The following is a 20,699-nucleotide window of genomic DNA, read 5'->3' as shown; positions in this document are numbered from 1 at the left end:
TTTACATTGCAGCATCGATACTCTGTTCTTATTTTGCTGAAAGACAACACTGCATAGACTTCTAATCTAATGTGTGCTGCAGTGCATTAACCAATTACACTTTAGCTTGGTCTACGGTTTATATAACAGGCTGTACGACGTTTCAGAACTTGTTCAAGAGTTTGAAACTTACGTTGGTTTCCATTATGTCAACAGCGACGGTGGGTCTCTCGGCGTTAAACAGTGCCGAGATGTGGAACGTACGGCCGTTACTGTTAGTCACGTCACTCGAGGATCACAAATGTAGACAAACATTGTTCAATAGTGTGTTAATTATGTTCCTTTGGTATGGTCTGGTTATATTTGCAATGGAATGCACAGATTCAAGAATATGTGTAAAATCGCGAGGATAAAACAATAAGGCAAATGAAAAGTATTTCCATTATAATCTTTAATTTTCAAGGCTATTTCAGCTATAAACATGGGATCTCAGTAGAAATGAGCCCATTATAATTATTATATATGTTTTAGTTATACCTGGTATATTATTATATCCTTACCTATGACATTTGTTGATTAATTAATTTGTATTGGCAATTTGGTTGTAAAATTATTTTAGAATTAAACATAAAATGAAATAAAGCTCGTTTGGTTTACAAATAAATTCAGCAGCGGGTACAATTTATTAGAATGATATCATGATATTGCAGCTGTGTGGAGTGTTTTAGAAAAACTGGAGCCAGTGGTTCTTCACCTTTTTCAATTCCCGTACTCCTTGATATCTTATAAGAAAAAAAATCATACCTCCATCCAATATAAATACAATGCAAACATATGAAAAAGATTAGTGATGCTTTGCTTTCTCATGATAAATATACAGTACCATTGCACTAGTCATTATGTCTCCTACCTCCAGCTTTAAGGTTTCGTGCCTGCTGAGTCTTTGCAAATGCAAGCCAGGATGAATGTCAGCACAGGACGCCAGTGTCAAATACACTCCCTTCCCACATATGCCCTATAGAGAGAACCAAACTCTTCTTGGTTTAGTTTAGTTTTTATTTTACAATCGGATACACAGATATAGAATAACAATGCGTAAAATGGCGAACATGTACGTATTTGATATTTCCATTGTGGCCCTCCTTTCCACCAGTCTCAACTGCAAAGGCATGTTATTCAATGAGCACCCCAAACACATAAGAAATATCACAGGCTGCTCCAACATTAGATTCAAGAACTAGACAAATACCTAAGGACGCTACATGATGGGCTCTCTCTCTCTCTCCTTGTTTTCATCGTCATAGCTTCCCGAGGGTATACTAACTTCCCCTTCATGGCCACCGAGAGGTCTACATACGTTCCTAAGTGCCCCATACTACTGCAAACAGATTGAACCACTGATGACCGAAAAGGGTACATACGATGAGACCCCATAACAGGCCTGTGAAATACTACTGAAGCAATATAGCAGTGCTTTTAGCACACCGGAGCCACAATTTGTAACCCATTAAACTCCGATGACAAGATGTCTTGTCATTTGGTCAAATAAAACAAAAAATCATAAAACACCAAAATGTTTGATCAAACACCAGAAAAATATGACGTCAGTCCTCGCTCGCGAGCGAAGCGAGCGAAGCGAGGAGGACTGACGTCATATTTTTCTGGTGTTTGATCAAACATTTTGGTGTTTTATGATTTTTTGTTTTATTTGACCAAATGACAAGACATCTTGTCATCGGAGTTTAATGGGTTAAAAATCTATTTTTTTAACCCGTCCACGCATGAAGATGCACAACTCGCTGATATAGACTTCACAAAAGGGGCTATCATAGCAGCGATGAAGGTCCTAAGGGTAAATTCAACAGCGGCTATAGTTTATTAGCATGCTACCATTATTATAGTAGCACTTATGTTGTGCGGAAGGTTTTAGAAAAAAGTTGGTTCCTGGTCTTACCTCCATGTACCCTGGGGCTGGTTCAGCAACAGATAACCCTTGAGTGCGCAGGCGATGCCATTTTTGAAGATTCGCAGTACGTTTTCTGCTGTGGGAATTCATCATACTTCAGGCGTACACAATCATTTATGACATACAGTAAGGCTACAACATGGTTGCAGTGTCCGCTGGTTTCAGCAACACAACTGCAGTGTCATTTCATGGTTGCAGTGTCCGCTGGTTTCAGCAATACAACTGCAGTGTCATTTCTTCCCCGTGGCATTTGACGACTTCACCAACACGTGTAAACTGTCATTTTTTTCCCATTTGGGAGCGACAACATTTATCTCTGGTGCAAGAGATAGTATTACAGCCTCTAGCTTGTGAACATAGTCTTCATAAAATAACTTGTAACCCTTGTTCATTGTTTTTTAAATGTATATGATTTGGTCGCATCTCCCTGACTTGAGGACACGTTCCCTTATTAGAAGGTAGAAGGATTTAGGGATGGACCTGGCATGATATCGTGTTGCTGCAAAGTTTGTAAACCAAGTGTAATATTCGGTTGAAAATTAATTTATTCATTCACAAGTATTACATCCTACCACTAGGGTCTGTGAAATCATCTGGTTTTTATTTGTTTAATTATTTATACCCTACCTCTGGAGCCTGTATAATATATATATATATATATATATATATATATATATATATATATATATATATATATATATATATATATATATATATATATATATATATATATATATATATATATATATATATATATATATATATATATATATATATATATATATATATATATATAATATATATATATATATATCAGATTATTTTATGACCGTCGCGCAAGGATTCGAAGCTGCGCTGTACATGACGACAAGAGGCCCCCAGCGCAGGTTCGAATCCTTGCGCGACGGTCATAAAATTATCTGATTAATGTCGCTGTCCACTAGCAAATTTCTCGTTTATATATATATATATATATATATATATATATATATATATATATATATATATATATATATATATATATATATATATATATCAAATACTCTTATCTAATCTTTTAATCTTTATTTGAATTTCTAAGTTATTCTCTACTTTAATACACTCTGAAACTATGGTAACGGGAACGCATAATTTAGGCACAAAAACCAAACATCACTTCATCCTATACACTATGAAACTATGGAAGCGTGAATGCATGATTTAGGCCCAAAGAATTAAGCACCAGTCTCTTCAAATAAGGTGAGTGGGTTACCTATGCCGGTATCCGCCGGCCGTAACACAAAGAAAAAGAAATCACATACACAAAACCCACGCGTTGTATCACGATAGTACTAAGTCCGGATGGGCGACTCTAAGCCTCAATTTCTTTCCCTATCCCTAAGTTTTGACCCAGCTGGTAATGAACATAATTGGCCACACTGCACTCGTTCCTATCTCTATCACTTTAAATGTCATGAAATATTTGTCTTACTTAAGATGACAGTGATGAGTGAGGAAAATGGAGGAGAAATATCCAGGAGCATTAGCTCAAATATGGCTTTAATCAGGAACAAATTAGTAACAAGCTGAAACTTTCAGAAAGTGCTCAGGAGACCTTCCGTAATAACATACTAAAAGTCCCCAAGAATCCCACTGGAGGATTTTGAGAAATTCATGATGGCGTCCAAAATGGCCATCGATATCATATTTCGTTATATCTCAGGTCTCAGTCAAGATAGAAACACAAATGAAGTATGAAAATATAAGTTTTCAGACCCAAGGAATTAATTTATGTCAGTGTATGTGTGATAAATTGAGCCTGTGTCATGTTTTTGAATTGCAAGTACATTCACAGATGTTGTAACAAGTAATTCTGAAACGCCAGAAAGTTTTTTTAGTTATACATGTAAAACCATGATTATCAATTGATGAAAGTGTTAGCCTGATTCATATGTTTAGAGTTCAAGATGGATTCGTGCGTTATTTGCAACGAATTATGCACTAAGGATTATGTACAAGTAGGAGCCAAGGGAAGGACAACCTTAGTAGCAGCAGGCCTGGAGAGGAAGGAAGGAATTCATGAAACCTTGGAGATGCAGAACCCACTGACACTTCACATTGCCTGCAGGAAGTCCTACACCCGGAAGTCCTCCATCAGGTCCGCGAAGAGGAAGTCAGAAGAACCTGTACTACAAGAGGAGGTTCAGCCACCCACCCTAAGATCAAAAAACTCCAAAGTTTGACATCACCACACACTGCTTGTTCTGCCCTGAAGTACTGCCAACTAGTAGCAGACTTACTACAAAACGGAAGAGGATGACCAGTAATGTGGAGACAATGCCCTTCAAATAGAACATCTCAGACAGGGCAAAAGAGAGGGAGAAACGGTTGCCAAAAGAATGATTGAGGCATCCTCTGGCATGGTTGCTGCTGAAACCAAATATCACCGTAACTGTGCCCAAGATTTTCCCAGCAAATCTGAAACACAGAAATCAGTTGGCAAGCCACCTGATGCTCTGAAGCAATCTGCCTTCAATGAACTTTGAGCCTATCTGGATGAAAACGATGAATGTCAGTATGCTGTGTCTGACCTCATGGAGATGATGGAGACATTCTTGCATGGTGAGGAGGGCTACTCCATGAAGTACTTGAAACAGAAGCTGAAGGAAAGATATCAAGATGACATAATCATTACAAGCCTCCCTGGAAAGTCGAGTATTGTTAGCTTCAAAGATTCAGTTCACAGCTTTCTTCGAGAAAAGTGGATGGCAGACAGAGCAGCAGACAAAGCAGAGGAGAATGAAAGAATAATTGAAATGGCTGCGTCAATTATTCGTGATGACATTAGATTGTCTGCATTTGACCTCAGTGAATATCCCAGTTTGGAAGATAATGAAAATGGGTTGCCTATGATTCCTGGGTCTCTGAACCTCTTTCTGCACAAATATTTGACCCAAAGGGCAAAAACACAGGTGTACTGAGCAGGCGATGTACTGCCATAGCCCATTCTGTTATTTCTGCCTGCAGTGTATCGGCAAGGGAAGTGCAAGGCATTCATTCAACCTGGTTCACAACAAGGAGTATGATCAGCTCAAGACATTCTCTAATGCTGGAAGCACTCTCCAACAAGTGCAAAAAGCAAGTGAAAGCTTCCTCCTGAAGTTGTAATGTGCACCTCATGGTGTGTCACTGGATGAGTTCTGCTACACTGCCTACAAACAGGCAATCAGCTTAACATCTCTGTCCTCATCCTTCCAACTGGCAAGTTTGTCTTCGAAAAGTGCTGCAGCCAAACAACATTCCTTCAGAACTTATCACACTGTCCAGGAATGGGTGGGCAGGCAGGCCCTTGCAGCCAGCCAGCAGCCTGGGGATAGAAGCTGGAGGACATCCTAATCCCAGTTGAAACTGATCACCCCATTACCCCCCTATTGTCTGCTCAACATGATCTCATGTGGCTGCAAAGCAGATAGCTGTGGAGGGTCATGTGGCTGCAGGAAGATGGGGGTGCACTGCTCTGCCATGTGTACAAAGTGCAGTGGTCAAACCTGCAACAATGCAGCACAAATGCCATCCTTCATTGATGATGATGATGAAGAGACTGAAGCACCAAGACCAGTTTCTGCTGAAACTGATGACGAAGATGATGCCTGAGACCATCGTCAAAATTTATTTGATTTATTGACAGATTAAAATTCTATAAATAGGACTACAGCTAAAAAAAATTGTCTATAGTTAAGGTAATGGTTAAGTATTATTTTTTGCTACTGGTATGACTTTTATTGTATAATATGTGTACGTTTAGGTTGATAGACATGTATTTTGTTTTTCGTTTACTAATGATTCCATTTAGAATTCAGATAATCCAAAAATTAGTTAGAGAATTGAACTCCTTGCCCCAAAAAATATATATATTGACTTATTGTTTGATTTTCTATTATATTTGGGGCTTGAAATATGACAAAATCTAAAATTGGCTGCCATTTTGGAAGCCATCTTGAATTTCTCAAAACCACCCTCGCAAGGGGTTCTTGGGGACTTTTAGTATGTTATTAGGAAAGGTCTTCTGAGTACTTCCTGAAAATTTCAGCTTGTTACTAATTTGTTCCGGTTGAAAAGCTAATACTCCTGGACTATAAGGAAAAATGAGGTGAGAGCAGTTATTAAAATGATGGGAGCAGATAAGGCACCTGGGTTGGATGGGTGTCATGTGGGGTGTCTAAAATAAGAGAGGTACAGTGATAGACTGGCTGGTGAGGTTGTTTAATGCTTGTTTAAAAGAGGGTATAGTACTGGAGGAGTGCCTGTATAGTTCCACTTTACAAAGGAAAATGGGTGTAGTAGTTTGAGAGGGATCAGTTGTTGAGTGTAGTTGGGAAGGCTTATGGAGGGGTTTTGATCGAAAGGATGAGAGGAACAGAAGGAGTAATTGGTGAGGGAGTGTGGGCTTAGGACAGGTAGGGGTTACATAGATCAGATTTTTGTAGGAAGTCAGTTATATGAGAAAGCTTTAGGAAAAGGTAAGGATGTATTTGGGACAGGAGGGCAGGCACTGTGGGATATATTGCAGATATATAGGATAGAAGGAAAGCTGTTAAGAGCAGTCAAGAGTTTTTATGAGAGTAGTAGAACCTATGTAAGAATCAGAAATGGAGAGAGTGAGCGGTTTGAGATAAAGGTGGAACTTCACCAGGGATGTGTTGTGTTGCCTTGGCTGTTCAACTTATACATGGATGGGGTGGTGTGAGAGGTAAATGTAAGGGTAATGGTCCGGGGTTTGGAGATTGTTAAAGAAAATGGAGAAAAAAGGGAGATAAGGCAGTTGTTGGCTGACAACACTGTGCTTGTAGCAGGGTCAGAGGAGGGATTAAGAAAGTGAAAGAGTTTGGGAAGGTGTGCACAAGAAGCAAGTTGAAGATAAATGTGGGTAAAAGTAAGGTGATGTGATGTACAAGGAGAGAATGTGGCAGTAAATTGGAAGTGAATTAGATACTTGGGTGCGAATGTGGTGGGAAAGGGGGGAGGCGGTGGCAGAATGTAGATTGAGAGAAGCAAGCAAATGCCTTTGGGGATTAATATGTGTAATGAGAAATAAACATTTGGGAATGGATGCTAAGAGGAGATTGTATGGAGTAATTGCGCCGACAGCAATGTATGGGGCAGAAACATGGAACATAAGAGAGGAGGAGTTTGAATGTGTTTGAGATGAGGCACCCGAGAAGTTTTTTTTTCGAAGGTCTACTTGACTAATCACAAGTAGGAATTGAGGGAATTATATCTCTCACTCCACCCCTCCATTACATGATGAGAATGTGTTCATATATATGAACCAATTAGGAATGTTAAGTTTAGATGGAGAAAATTTCCCACCTCCAGTTCAGGATTCCAGTAGAGGAACATTTTAGGATTTTAGAACACATGAATGTTCCACCACAAAACGAGGTAGCGAAACCCTGACTGAAATTACGAAGTGGTAGATGGGACCTTTGCCAAGGGATGCAAATACAATCACGGGCACCCCATGGGTATAATGCGTGGGGTAGGCATCCTGATACGAGGCCGCCCATTGACAGGGTCAGAAATGGGATAGGGAATTTCTAACCCTTGAAAGATACATTACAATCGATATACATAGTGATAACAAGAATTTGATGACTTTGGCTGTAGAAACCAATAAAAAAAAATGTTATAAAGGAAAGGGATTGTGACCGAGAGCACCTTCTCTCAACAATAAAATTATGTGGTTATTTAGATTATTATGTGGATATTATGATAGATTATGTGTAGAGTGATACTTATAAGGTAGCTGGAGGGTTATGGATGTAATCCACATGTTTCACTTGCGTCATTGAGAGCATTAAATCATTACCCCCTACACTACTTCTGTAATTTGTAAATTATTCATATTTGGTAATCCAGGGTAAGGTTTTTGATTCAATCTGAGCAGTGTAAATCATTATGTAATTGGATAAAAGAGTCAAGGGAAAAGGGACAAATATACAGGGAAGCGTTATATACCTATCCCCACACCAATGTTTCTATGGGTGTAATTATGTATCATTCGTATCATACTTATATTGCATTGAATATAGATTAAGGAGAAATTATATGTTCTAAATGTGGATAAGAATCAAAATAGTATCACCTCATAGATCAGTAAAACAAACTTGATGTAGACTTGAAATATTCTTTAATGCTCTTTGCTCTTGATCTTGCAAATTTCCCCCTTAACATTTCAGTTACTTTCCCTTTAAAAAATGTACAGTTATATCACTTACTTAAAAAAAATTGGTGTTGTTATAAATCTAAACTAGAAATTCACATCAGAATTGTTCTTGTATATCTGATAATAAGTTACCAGGAAATAATTTACATGCAATATTCTTAACAATAATTCTTTCTATATTATAATTTTTTATAGGAATAGTTACACAATTCTTATTTACTAACTTAACCATTTACTAGTCAACATCATCTTCCTCTACTTAGACTTACATTTCCTTCAACATGAGTTATCAGGAAACAACAGTTCCTTCATAAGAGGGCTTATTGATTCCAATCACTATATCTGGGTGCTGTAGTATTAAATAAGAGAGTAATTTACTTGTATTTCTATAAGCCTCACACAAAGTTTCATTAACCACATGATTGCCACATTAGCCATCTTGTTCAATTGTTGAAGTCATCTCTAAGTCAAGGTCATGTGATTCAATTTTGATTTCCATATTTTCTTGAGAAACTGAGAGACCATATGAACTTTGAGTCACAATTGGTTCCTCCTTGACTTCTTCCTGAGAATACATGTTACATGCATGTGATATGTACCCTGCATGATGACTGGACACATCTGAAGCACCAATGGATTTGTTTTCATGTGAAACAAAGTTGTCAGCAGCTTCATGGCCATGGAAATTGCTTAAAACTACATGAGTTTTCACATGTCTCTTCAACTCTGAAGATTGATGAAATGACAAGGTACAATGGTCACACTTGAAAGGTTTCCCACTTGAGCGAGTCCTCATGCAACACTTTGTACTACCTTGTTCCTGGGAAAAGGAAGACTGATGAACAGTAGTTATATAAGACTTCTCACTGGTATTGGTCCTCACAGGAGGCTTTTCATTAGCATGAGTCATCATATGCTGGTTCAGTTTACTTGACCATTTAAAGGAAGCCCGACATATTGTACACTGGAAAGGTGCTTCACCAGTATGGGTCCTCATATGGAACTTCAAACTATGTGAATGGGAGAAGGAGGCCTCACAAATGGTACATCTAAAAGGCTTTTCACCGGTATGAGTTCTCATGTGTTCTGTCAAGTGACCAGAGTTGATAAAAGAACTGTCACAAACTGTACACTGATAAGGCTTTTCACCTGTATGAGTCCTGATGTGATACTTCAAGCCACTAGACTGAGAAAACGAAGCCTCACAATAAGTACATCGATAAGGCTTTTCACCTGTATGATTTCTCTTGTGTTCTGTCAAATGACTCGAGTGAGAAAACGAAGCCTGACACAGTGTACACTCATAAGGCTTTTCACCTGTATGAGTCCTTACGTGACGCTTCAAATTACTCAAGTGAGAAAACACCGTCTTACAAGTGCTACATTCATAAGGCTTCTCACCTGTATGTGTCTTTATATGAATATTCAGATTACCCGACTCAGAAAATACAGCCTCACATGTTGTACATTTATACGGCTTCTCACCTGTATGGGTACGTAAGTGTCTCCGCAGAGCATCAGGGCGAGTAAAAGAAGACTCACAAAGACTGCATTTATGAGGCCTTTCGCCTGTATGAATGTTAATATGAGCCTTCAATTTAGATGAGCGGGTAAAAGTAGCAGAACACAGTCCACATGTGAAACCATTTGTGTCAGCTGTTCTCTTTCTAGGTGATTTGAGGGAACATGCAGCATCAGGTCCTGTGTTATTCATACTATTATCTTGTCTTGTATTCAAAAGATTTTCCCTGTTCATGGAGGAATTTGGCATGTTGCCTTATTGTACCTAAAAAGATAAAGTGCATATTATTAGTGCCATGTTAGAATTCCCTTAGTGTATTTTTATAGCATCTCAGTTCAATGTTGGGAACCTGGAAGTGGTGGTTCTGTGACCTGGGTATCAGAATAATCTCACTGCCACCCACATGCAAAATATATTAATACCATTACATCCATCTAGAGGTGCAGCTCAAAGAGGATGGTACTCAGTCCACACACAAGTCCAAATATCTCTTTTAGTTTTAATTATGTTTCCTACACCTTTTCACATAAAACCAGACAACTATTGACTGCATCCCTCCTACCACTTAAAACAGCAATTGAAATATTCTCACACTGCACTGAAGCTCCTGAAAAACATAGCCTTTTCTGCACATGTGCAATGTGTATAACAATTGTAAGGCACTGGAAAGGTGCAGCTGGGTCATTCAACTTCATTGAAATATTGGTTGTTATTGTGTCATTCTACTTCATAATAATACAAGTTTCCATTTATGGTTTGCAGGCTACAAAGAGGATTGTTGCAGGGAATATGCTCAACAAACCTCAAACTAAAAGAATGTATCCAGAAAGCCATGTGTAAGACTTCAAAGGCTTCTCTGGTTGAATAAGGAAAGAATTAAAAATTTCTGAATAAGCTGAAATAAACTTCCAGAATACAAATATTTATCTAATGAGTTGAATGAAATTTCATGTCTGCACCTTAGAATTATTTTCAGCTCACAAATCCAAGTCTGAAGCTGGGAATCATAATTAGAGCACAAAATTTTTCTGAATCTTGCTTAAAAACTCATTATTTAGAAGGGATATATGATAGAATATAAGGGAAAAAAATAGATATTGCACATGCAATGAGGGAAAAGTAAATAGCTCAGAGCTCATATGTGACTGATCTATGGGCAATGCTATGACCTTACATGCACACACACCCCCAACTCCCCACCCACAAGAGTTGGAGTAATGACTCGCAGCAATACTGAAATTATTTCAGCCCTGGGCAGGATTCAATCCTGAACCACCGTAGTGGCAGCTGTGAATGCTACCACTGTGCTATATATATATATATATATATATACACACACACATTAATATACATATACAATATATATATAGATATATATACATACGGGGTGTGAGGGGTATTTGAGGACAAGTGTAGTAACAAAGTAAACAACTATAGCTTAGTAGTAAACAAATACATTTTAATTAAATTTTGTGCACAAAGTCTCAATAACCTTATTTATACATTTATTCTATAAATCCACCTTCAGCTTCTATACTGCTTCAATACAAGACCTAAATCTTTGATATGTCTGCACTAAATGGTTTTTGTTTATCTCAGTCATTACTTCAACAATGGCAGTCTTTAGTGAAGCTATGTTATTATGAGGTTGCTTAGTTCCTCTTGCAACAATGCTGTAGACATAGTAATCCATGGGATTTAAATCTGGTGAGTTTGGAGGCCGCATGTTTGGCATTACATGATCATAAAGATTATCTGACATCTATTCTTGAGTCAACTGGGCTTTGTGAGAAGGTGCTACATCTTGCTGAAAGATGTATGGTCTTCCATTGTGTACTTTAGCTATCCAAGGCTTATATATCATATATATCATATATACATATATATATATATATATATATACAGATATATATATATATATATATATATATATATATATATATATATACATATATATATATACATATATATATATATACATATATATATATATATATACATATATATATACATACATATATATATACATATATATATATGAACACGGGTACGTGTGTTCACTTATCCAAAGTAGACCACTTGGAAAAAGAAACTAACGAAGCAGAGCGCTTCACTTGTTGCACTGAAGATGTAATATACGAAAGCGCTCTGCTTCGTTAGTTTCTTTTTCCAAGTGGTCTACTTTGCATATATATATATATATATATATATATATATATGTATATATATATATATATATATATATATAAATATATATATGTATATATACATATATATATATGTATATTTATCTATATATATATGTATATATATATAGATAACTTCATGGGTGGAAAGATTCAAATTCAAATTACATGTCAAGAGAAATCACACCCAAACCTGTTAATTCTGGAAGATCACTCATATGTGCCTGACTGGATTGAAGATGTGTTTAAGTATAGTTCTGGATATATCTACATACTAAGGGCTTCTTCCCTCATACAAGGGAGGTAGCCAAGTCAAAGGTACGCACCTACTCCCACTCATTCCACTTGCACCCACCACCCTTGTTTCCCTCTCATATTATGGGTAAAAAATAAAAAAAAGGGGGGAAAGCTAAGTGATGATTATCAAAATGACAAAGAAATGTTACTGGGTATAGGTAGTGCTGAGACAGTATCCTTGAGAATGAATGGAGTCAGCACTAAGAAATGCTGTCATACATCTCTCCTCCTAAGGACAATGAACAAATTGATAACATATTCCTGGTGGGAAACTTCACCTGCAAGGAGGTGAATTGTAAGCAATATGAAATATGTGATAACAAATAGTTTTTTAACGATACTTTGTTAGATACTGCAATGGACTGTACTTGACATTTATTGACTTGGAAAAAGCTTATGATCGAGTTCCGAGAAGTGAGGTGTGGCGGAGTATGAGGTCGAAGGGAGTGAAAGAGAAGTATGTCAGGATGACTCAAGACATGTACAGGGATGCCAGGACAAGAGTGAGAAGTGCAGCTGGTATATCAGAGGCTTTCTCAGTGGGAGCTGGAGGAGGAGCAGGTGATGGACTGAAACAAGCGAGGAATGGCGACCCCATTTGAAAATGGGAAACATCAACAGAAAAAGAAGATACTGTAATGAACAAAAGAATTACCTAATTAGTAAAATGTATGACATGAGCAAGAGAAGAAACTTTAACAAGACTGAATCTATGTATACACACACACTTATTAACAACAGCATTCTTGTCTTGACTTCTTTTTTCATATTTTGAATTTTTCTAATGGTGTTTTTAGAGCCTACATAAAAACAGAGCTATAATGGTTTTCTCTTTGTGTAATACTCTTAACAGTGATTTAAAACACCTAAGACAAACTGTCACCAACAATGGACATTCTAATACATACTTCAACCTTTTAACTAGTAATTTGTTGGATAAACTCCAGTCAAATGACACACTACATACCTACAATTACATTAATATATTCTAATGTAACGTATTCACTGATGCATACAAAAAAGATAAAAAGTAAATTAAAGACATCCAGAGAAATTGCCACCCTGCAAGTGAGGACAGCAAAATCCATGTTTTCATTTATCATAAAAACTCCAGAATTTCTCTCATAATGAACATTTTATTCAGGTAATCTGACACTACATCTAGAGCCAATGTAGTATATGTATATCACTGCTCTTCCAAGGACTGTATATCTCATAATAACATCTACATTGGCCACATTAGATGTAGCCTCAGTAGATACATGACAATGCATTGGCAAGAAGCTATCAAATAACACCACAGACAACACCACAACCAAGAAATTAGTAGAGAAGCTTTGATTAACCCCATGGAAGACCACAGATGGCTACAACCGCTGGAGGCAAATTGCAACATAAACAGGGTTCTATCCATTAAGTAATATATGGTATCTAGCATACCATTAATACTTCACTCAAAACATGGGCCCAATCTATGACATTTTGTCACCTTCTTCCTACCCACCCCCTCTTATTCCATGACCTTACCCCCACTCATACTACCCTAAAAAGATCTGACTGCATTTTAGAAACAGAGAAAAGGTATGCAAGTATATAGTGTGTAAACTTTGTCAGTTGACCCATAATCATTTTTAGATTAAGAATCAACCATCATGTACACTACTTTTTCATTCACTGTCTTATATTACTTGTATTAATTGTATCTCTTCATTGTCCTGTATTAATACAATTAATTCAAAAGCTGTTTTACTTAAGACAAAAAAGTTAAAATGAATGGAAGAATATAGAGATCTAGGCTACACACATGTCCAGAAAGAAAATTTACTATTAGAAAAATTGAGAATACCAAAAAGAAGTTGAATAAGTACAACAATGCTGTAATTTCTATTACAAGTATCAAAGAAAATCTTCTCCATTCACACACACACAGGACTGGAAAAAGGCAAACATTGTACCAATTTATAAGGGAGGAAACAAAGAAGACCCATCAAATTACAGACCGGTCTCCCTGGCAAGTACAGTAGCAAAAATTTGTGAAAAAGTTGTCAAAAATAGATGGGTTAAGCATTTGGAAGAAAAAACTATACTGAATCCAAATCAATTTGGATTCAGACAAGGAAGATCATGTACAACAAACTTGATCTGCTTCTACTCAAGATTAATAGACATAATACAAGAGAGAGATGGGTGGGCAGACTGTGCCTTTCTGGACCTACAAAAGGCATTTGATAAGGTACCACACAAAAAACTAATAAGGAAGATAGAGTCAATAGGTGGCATCAGAGGAAAATTATTGGAATGGATGAAAGACTTCCTGACTGGGAGGAAAATGAGAGTAGTAATTAGAGACAAATTCTCAAACTGGGAAGAAGTGATAAGTGGTGTCCCGCAGGGATCAGTACTGGCCCCGATCATGTTTGCCATATACATAAATGACATGGATGAAGGAGTAGAGTGTTACATGAATTTCTTTGCAGATGACACAAAAATACTAAAGAAAGTAAAAATGGAGGAAGACTGCAACTCATTACAACAAGACTTGGACAAGATCTGGAAATGGACTCAAAAGTGGAAAGTAAAATTCAATATAAAAAAATGTAGTGGAATTTGGAAAAAGTAAAAACAGAATATCGAAAGATTACAAAATTGGTGAAGAGGTCAAAAAAGTAAACTCGGAGAAAGATCTTGGAGTGATAACCAGCAAGAACATGACACCGGATAAGCATACTAATGAAATAGTCAGAGAAACCTACAATTTATTGAGGTCAATAAAAACGGCATTTGCTTATCTGGACGAGGAAATGATAGAAAAAATTCTAACTAAACTAATAAGACCAAAAATTGAGTACACAGTACCAAGAAGAATATAAAGAAATTAGAAAGAATACAAAGAGCAACAACAAAACTAGCACCAGCTCTTTCCGAAATGACATATGAGCAAAGACTGTCCAAATTAGATTTACCAACTCTGGAACAAAGAAGGGAAAGAGGAGACTTACTGGCTATCTATAGAATGATGAAAGGAATGGAAATCTTAGATAAGAATGACTTATTGAAATGAGATACTGGAAAAATGAGGGGACACGAAAAGAAACTAAAAAAAGACAATTACAGAAAAGATCTAAAAAACACCTTCGCACACAGTGATAGAGAATTGGAACAAATTAGATAAAGAAACAGTGTGTGCAAACACTATTCAAGATTTTAAGAAAAAACTTGATGCTGAGAGATACAAAGACGGGTCACATCGAGCATAGCTCCCTTCCCTTATAATACTAGGTAAATAAATACACAGATATATATATATATGTACACACACATACACATATATATATTTATATATATACACACACACACACACACATAGTAAAAGGGGGAGAAGAATTTTGGAGCAACATTCTACTGGATATGACCATCGAATACACCCTAACCCAATGGGTTAAGGAAAATACTATAGAAACAATGAGGAACCATCAAAACTGGACTTGATATTTACTTCTGAACCAGATATTTGAACAAAATGGAGTATAAAACAGCAATTGGAAAGTGACCATATACTAATAGAGTTTGAATTAAAAGAACAGCACAATGTAGGTAGGAATAATAATTATAGAGAAGGATGAATAATGTACAACAAAATGGATTTTGTAAAACTAAGAAAAAAATTCCAAAACACAAACTGGGATAAATTCTCTAAAGAGGAAATAAAGATGGAAGACAAATGGAACATGTTAAAAGAAAAGTACAAAAGTACAAGGAAGGAATTGACAAATATGTACCAAAAAAGAAACAAAAAGAGATTTATATAAAGTGTTGGTATAACAAAAGGTGTTGTGAGGCTAGAAACAGAAGAGACAAAACCTGGAAAAATGGAAAAAAGACAAAAAAAACAAAAAAAATCCAAATGGCAAACATATATAAAACTTAGGAATGAATACACAGGAAAGATAAAAGGAACAATGAAAAAGATATTATAGACAAAATATAAGGATCAATCTAAACTGTTCTACAGATATATAAATGAAAAATTAAAGGATAAACATGAAATAGTGAAATTATGTGAAGGAGATAAAGAATATATAGAAGACACAGAAATGGCAGGAGTTATGATCAGACATTTCAGGTCTATTTTTACAATTGAGAACTCACAATTTTGGGAAGATGGACAACAAGAACGAACACCCAAAATGAAAGATATAAAGGTAACACAAAAAGAAATAAGAGACCAAATAAAAAACCTACGGTAGATATCAAGAAATTGCATGAACAAGATGAAATTGGATACTGAAAGAGTGTACAGACCAACTGACAGACAAGTTATACAAGATAATAGACTTCTTACTCAAAGAAGGAAAGGTACCGCAAAATTGGAAAGATGCAAACATAGTACCAATATATAAAGGAGGAAATAGGGAAGATCCTACAAACTTCAGACTGGTATCCCTTACAAGCACAGAAGCAAAAATATGCAAAAAAGTCATCAGAAACAAATGGACCAAACACTTGGAAGAAAATAAAATAGTAAACCCTAAACAATTTGGCTTTAGAAGTGGAAGATTGTGTACCACAAACCTAATTTGCTTTTACTTGAGATTAATTGAGATAATACAAGAAAGAGATGGCTGGGTTTTGGGTTTGCAGAAGGCTTTCGACAAAGTACCACATAAAAAATTAATAAGAAAAATTGAAATAATAGGAGGAATACAAGGTAAGCTGCTGGAATGGATAAAGGATTTCTTAATCTGGAGAAAAATGAGAGTGATACTTAGAGACAACAATTTGAACTGGGAAGATGTGAAATGTGGCATCCCGCAAGGCTCTGTATTGGCTCTTTTAATGTGCTCATATATATATATATATATATATATATATATATATATATATATATATATATATATATATATATATATATATATATGACATGGATGAGGGAGTGAATTGTTACATGAACTTCTTTGCTGATTATGCCAAATTACTCAGGAGAGTAAGAACAAAAGAAAATTGCAGATCGCTACAAGAAGACCTAGACAAAATATGGGAATGGAGTCAGAGATGTGAGATGAACTTCAGCATTAAGAAATGTAGCATAATGGAATTTGGAAAAAGCAAAAATAGAGTATTGGGTCAATATGGAACTGGAAACAAAAATGTAAAAAAAAGTCGATTCAGAAAGGGACCTGGGAATAATCATCTCAAGTGACTTGACACCTGATAAACATGTCAATAAATTATTTGGAGACTTTTAACTTATTAAGATCAATGAAAGTGGCCTTCGACTGCACAGATGAGGAGATGGTTAAAAAAAATAGTGGTTACACTGATAAGACCTAAACTAGAATATGTTGCAACACTGTGGGCATCTAGCACAAATAACATAAGAAAATTAGAAAGAATCCAAAGAGCATTGACAAAAATGGCACCTACACTGTCAAATATGACATACAAAGATTGGAGAAATTACATCTGCCAGCATTGGTACAAAGAAGAGAGAGAGGTGATTTGTTAACCATTTACAGAATTATGAGTGGGATGGATATTCTCAGTAGAAATGACTTGTTAAATTGGGACAGAAGAGAAGCAAGAGGACATGAAAAGAAACTAAAGAAGGACAGTTACAGAAGAGACCTGAAAAAGAATAGCTTTCCACATAGAGTGATTGATGTCTCGAACAAACTAAATGAAGAAACAGTGAGTGCCAAAACTATACACAATTTTAAGAATAAATTGGATGCGGAGAGATACGAAAACAGGTCACTACGAGCATAGTTCTCATCCCGAAAATACAACTAGGTAAATATACATATACACACACACACACACATATATATATATATATATATATATATATATATATATATATATATATATATATGTGTGTGTGTGTGTGTGTGTGTGTGTGTGTGTGTGTGTGTGTGTGTGTGTATGTGTGATTTACCACCATGATCTTGGATCATGTGTTGGACTCATGATTGACAGCTATTACCCTCCCAAAAGAGAGCTCAGAGCTCATACATGACCGATCTTTGGGTGCTGCTGTGACATTACATGCACACACGCCTCGTGTATAATATATTCATATGGGTTATGTCAACATAAGTGAACCCAACATCTCCAATACAAGAACAGCAAACCCAATGATTACCATATCGAAAACAGTGAATCCATAGATCCTCACGTAAAAAATGGCCAACCCAAATGTCTTCATGTAAAGAAAAGCAAACCTTTGACAATGTAAAAAAAAAAAAAAAAAATGTGCTAAATTTAGTGATAAATAAACAATGAATATTATATGGCAACATAATATTCAATTTCCATAAACATTCTGTTAAAACTAGAAAGGATACTGCATGGCAATTGCATTACAGAACCCCGATAACCTGTCAACCATATACCTAACCTAACCTTAAGACTTCCTGGATATCTGAATACAGAAATTAAAACCAGTATATAAAAACCGCTATTAAACCAGTGATGATTCATAAAGGTTAACTAGTAAACAAAAGCTTTGAAATTTAATCAGTTATTGAAATGTTGTTTATTTACCAAAGTGTTTATGTTAAGAACAGCAAACCTGATTATACCCTTGTAAAGAATAACGATCCCAATAATCTTGTACAGAATAGCAAACCCTGCTATGATTGGGTTTGTGGCAAGCCCTTACTTATTATATATATTGCAGTAGAATTGACAATTTGAATGTATTTTGTGTAGGAAAACTCAGAATTATAGTAGAGGTACTTTATTCTCATAGGTTTTTGGCTGTATAGCCTATTGGAAAGTGCTCAGGCAGAGCTTGAATTCAAAATACTAGCTGTAAAACTGAAAAAGAAGTCGTAGAACAGTTTTGGGATGACAAATTTCTCTGGTTTAAGTACTGGGAAAAAATATAACTAAATTGAGATTAGACAATATTGCTACACCTCTACAACTGTGTGGATAAAAAAAAAATGAAAGGTGTGTGGTGGTAACACATAATTCATGTGAGGTTTAAGTCAACTTAGGTTAGGTTAGATATGAATATAAGTTTTATTGAAATACGTAATGAAAATATTGGAAACTATACTTTCACCCACAAAATAACCATAGGTATTTTTTTCTTTTTATTTACCCACATTTCTCTTTATCACAAAATTCTTCGAAAACAGTAGAATTAAACACCATCATTGTTCGACTTCAAATTACCTTTAAGCAACAAAATTTACTGAACAAAAGTTAATCATCGCAACATCGTACGTCTAAAGACACTTTCCTCAAATTCCAGTGCAATTGTGATTTCCAAAAATGACATCATAAAAGTCTTGGCTAATTCTGGATAGATGAAAAGCGCCAGCCCTTGTTTTGAGCAGTAAATTGGCTATAAGATTACGCAGTTCTCAATTTTGTTTAACAAGTGTATTCTGAGCATTGGAAACTTTTACCAAATAGAGTGAATTGATTCAGTTGGGCCAATATTTCTTTGACTTTAAGCATCAGCTGCAGGAAGGGAGGCCGTTATAATATGGCGTAATGTTGTGGCGGATTCTTTGCAACGACGGCCGATCGTGGCGCATTGTTTACATTGAGGCCTCGATACAGTCTTCTCCAATTATGTGCGACGCTGCATTACCCAATTGCACGATTAACTTTGCCTAAGTTTGATTTAACAGGCTGTACGATATTTTAGAACTTGTTCAAGAGTTTGTACTTACGTTGGTTTCCATTATATCAACAGCGACAGTGGCCTGGCTCTAAATAAAATTGTGTAGTTCACCACGATACCTACCATCTGCATGGGGTTTTGGCTTTTTTGCTCAAGGACTACCAGCCGTTCGCACAAATTTGGCTTGAGGCAAATGCGGCCAATCACCCCCAAGGCACAGCGCTGCCTCTACGCTGTCGCAGCGGAATACGTCAGAATCGGGCTCAAAATCTCCTTCACGGGCGGAAAAAAAACACTACCCCGCCCCGTTCCTAAGGGCCAGATTCAAGATGATTTTCTTCAGCCAATAGGGAACCCCTGAAGGACACTAAAGGGTTTTGCATTCTTTTTTTATTGATCATCTTGAATAGTCTATTCCACTTGTGTGTTATACATCCTGTGTTTGTGTCATTCACTATGGTCTTGGATCAGGTGTTAAACTCATGATCGACAGTTGTTACCCTCCTGGACCAAAGCTGAGATCTGATATATGGCCCAATCTATGGGTGGTGTTGTAACCTCATACAAGCTTATCAACTTCTTGCACACCACAGTTGGAGTGTTGGCTTGCAATCCAGCAATGTTTTTTGCATACCTGGACAGGTGCTTAAGCTCAATTGGCTGAAGTAGCGGATGAGTATGGTATCATTACACAATCGAGATGTGTGTGTATATGTATTTACCATGTATTCACCAGTTGTGGTATACAGGGTTAAAGCTGTGCTCATGGGGTACTACCTCTTTGCCTCTATTCATCAAACTTTGCCCTGTAATCGCTCATATTATTGCTTTGGATTATACTTCCACTTGTTCCTAATGTAAGGGTGGGATTTAATTGGGTACTATTTTCCATTTTTTCCAAGGTC

General features: G+C 36.4%; 2 protein-coding genes across 5 annotated transcripts in view; both read right to left on the bottom strand.

The window, feature by feature from the left end:
* The window catches only part of LOC143031175 (uncharacterized), a 7,645-nt gene extending 6,160 nt beyond the window's left edge, over positions 1–1,485 (bottom strand). The window contains exon 1 of the mRNA XM_076194701.1: positions 173–1,485. Coding sequence (XP_076050816.1) covers positions 173–184 — 12 coding nt within the window. The 5' untranslated portion in view covers positions 185–1,485. The remainder of the gene's footprint in view (positions 1–172) is intronic.
* Positions 1,486–7,707: 6,222 nt separating this feature from the next.
* Positions 7,708–20,017, bottom strand: LOC143030640 (uncharacterized). Of its 4 annotated transcripts, none has more exons than XM_076193811.1 (2): positions 19,918–20,017; positions 7,708–9,936 (listed from the first exon to the last, which is right to left on the bottom strand). In XM_076193811.1, exon 2 carries the CDS (start codon positions 9,919–9,921, stop codon positions 8,581–8,583), a length of 1,341 nt encoding a protein of 446 aa, XP_076049926.1. In that variant the 5' UTR covers positions 9,922–9,936; positions 19,918–20,017; the 3' UTR covers positions 7,708–8,580. The 4 variants fall into 4 exon arrangements, with proteins under 4 accessions (XP_076049926.1, XP_076049923.1, XP_076049924.1 ...); XM_076193808.1 differs by having other exon boundaries at positions 19,844–20,009; XM_076193809.1 differs by lacking the exon at positions 19,918–20,017 and adding an exon at positions 19,574–19,707.
* Positions 20,018–20,699: the final 682 nt, after the last annotated feature.

Source organism: Oratosquilla oratoria, chromosome 12 (genome assembly GCF_046742065.1).
Source record: "Oratosquilla oratoria isolate Oo_2021 chromosome 12, ASM4674206v1, whole genome shotgun sequence".
NCBI lineage: Eukaryota > Metazoa > Arthropoda > Malacostraca > Stomatopoda > Squillidae > Oratosquilla > Oratosquilla oratoria.
The sequence above is the reverse complement of the archived record's forward strand: the minus strand, read 5'-3'. Positions and strand labels throughout refer to the sequence as shown.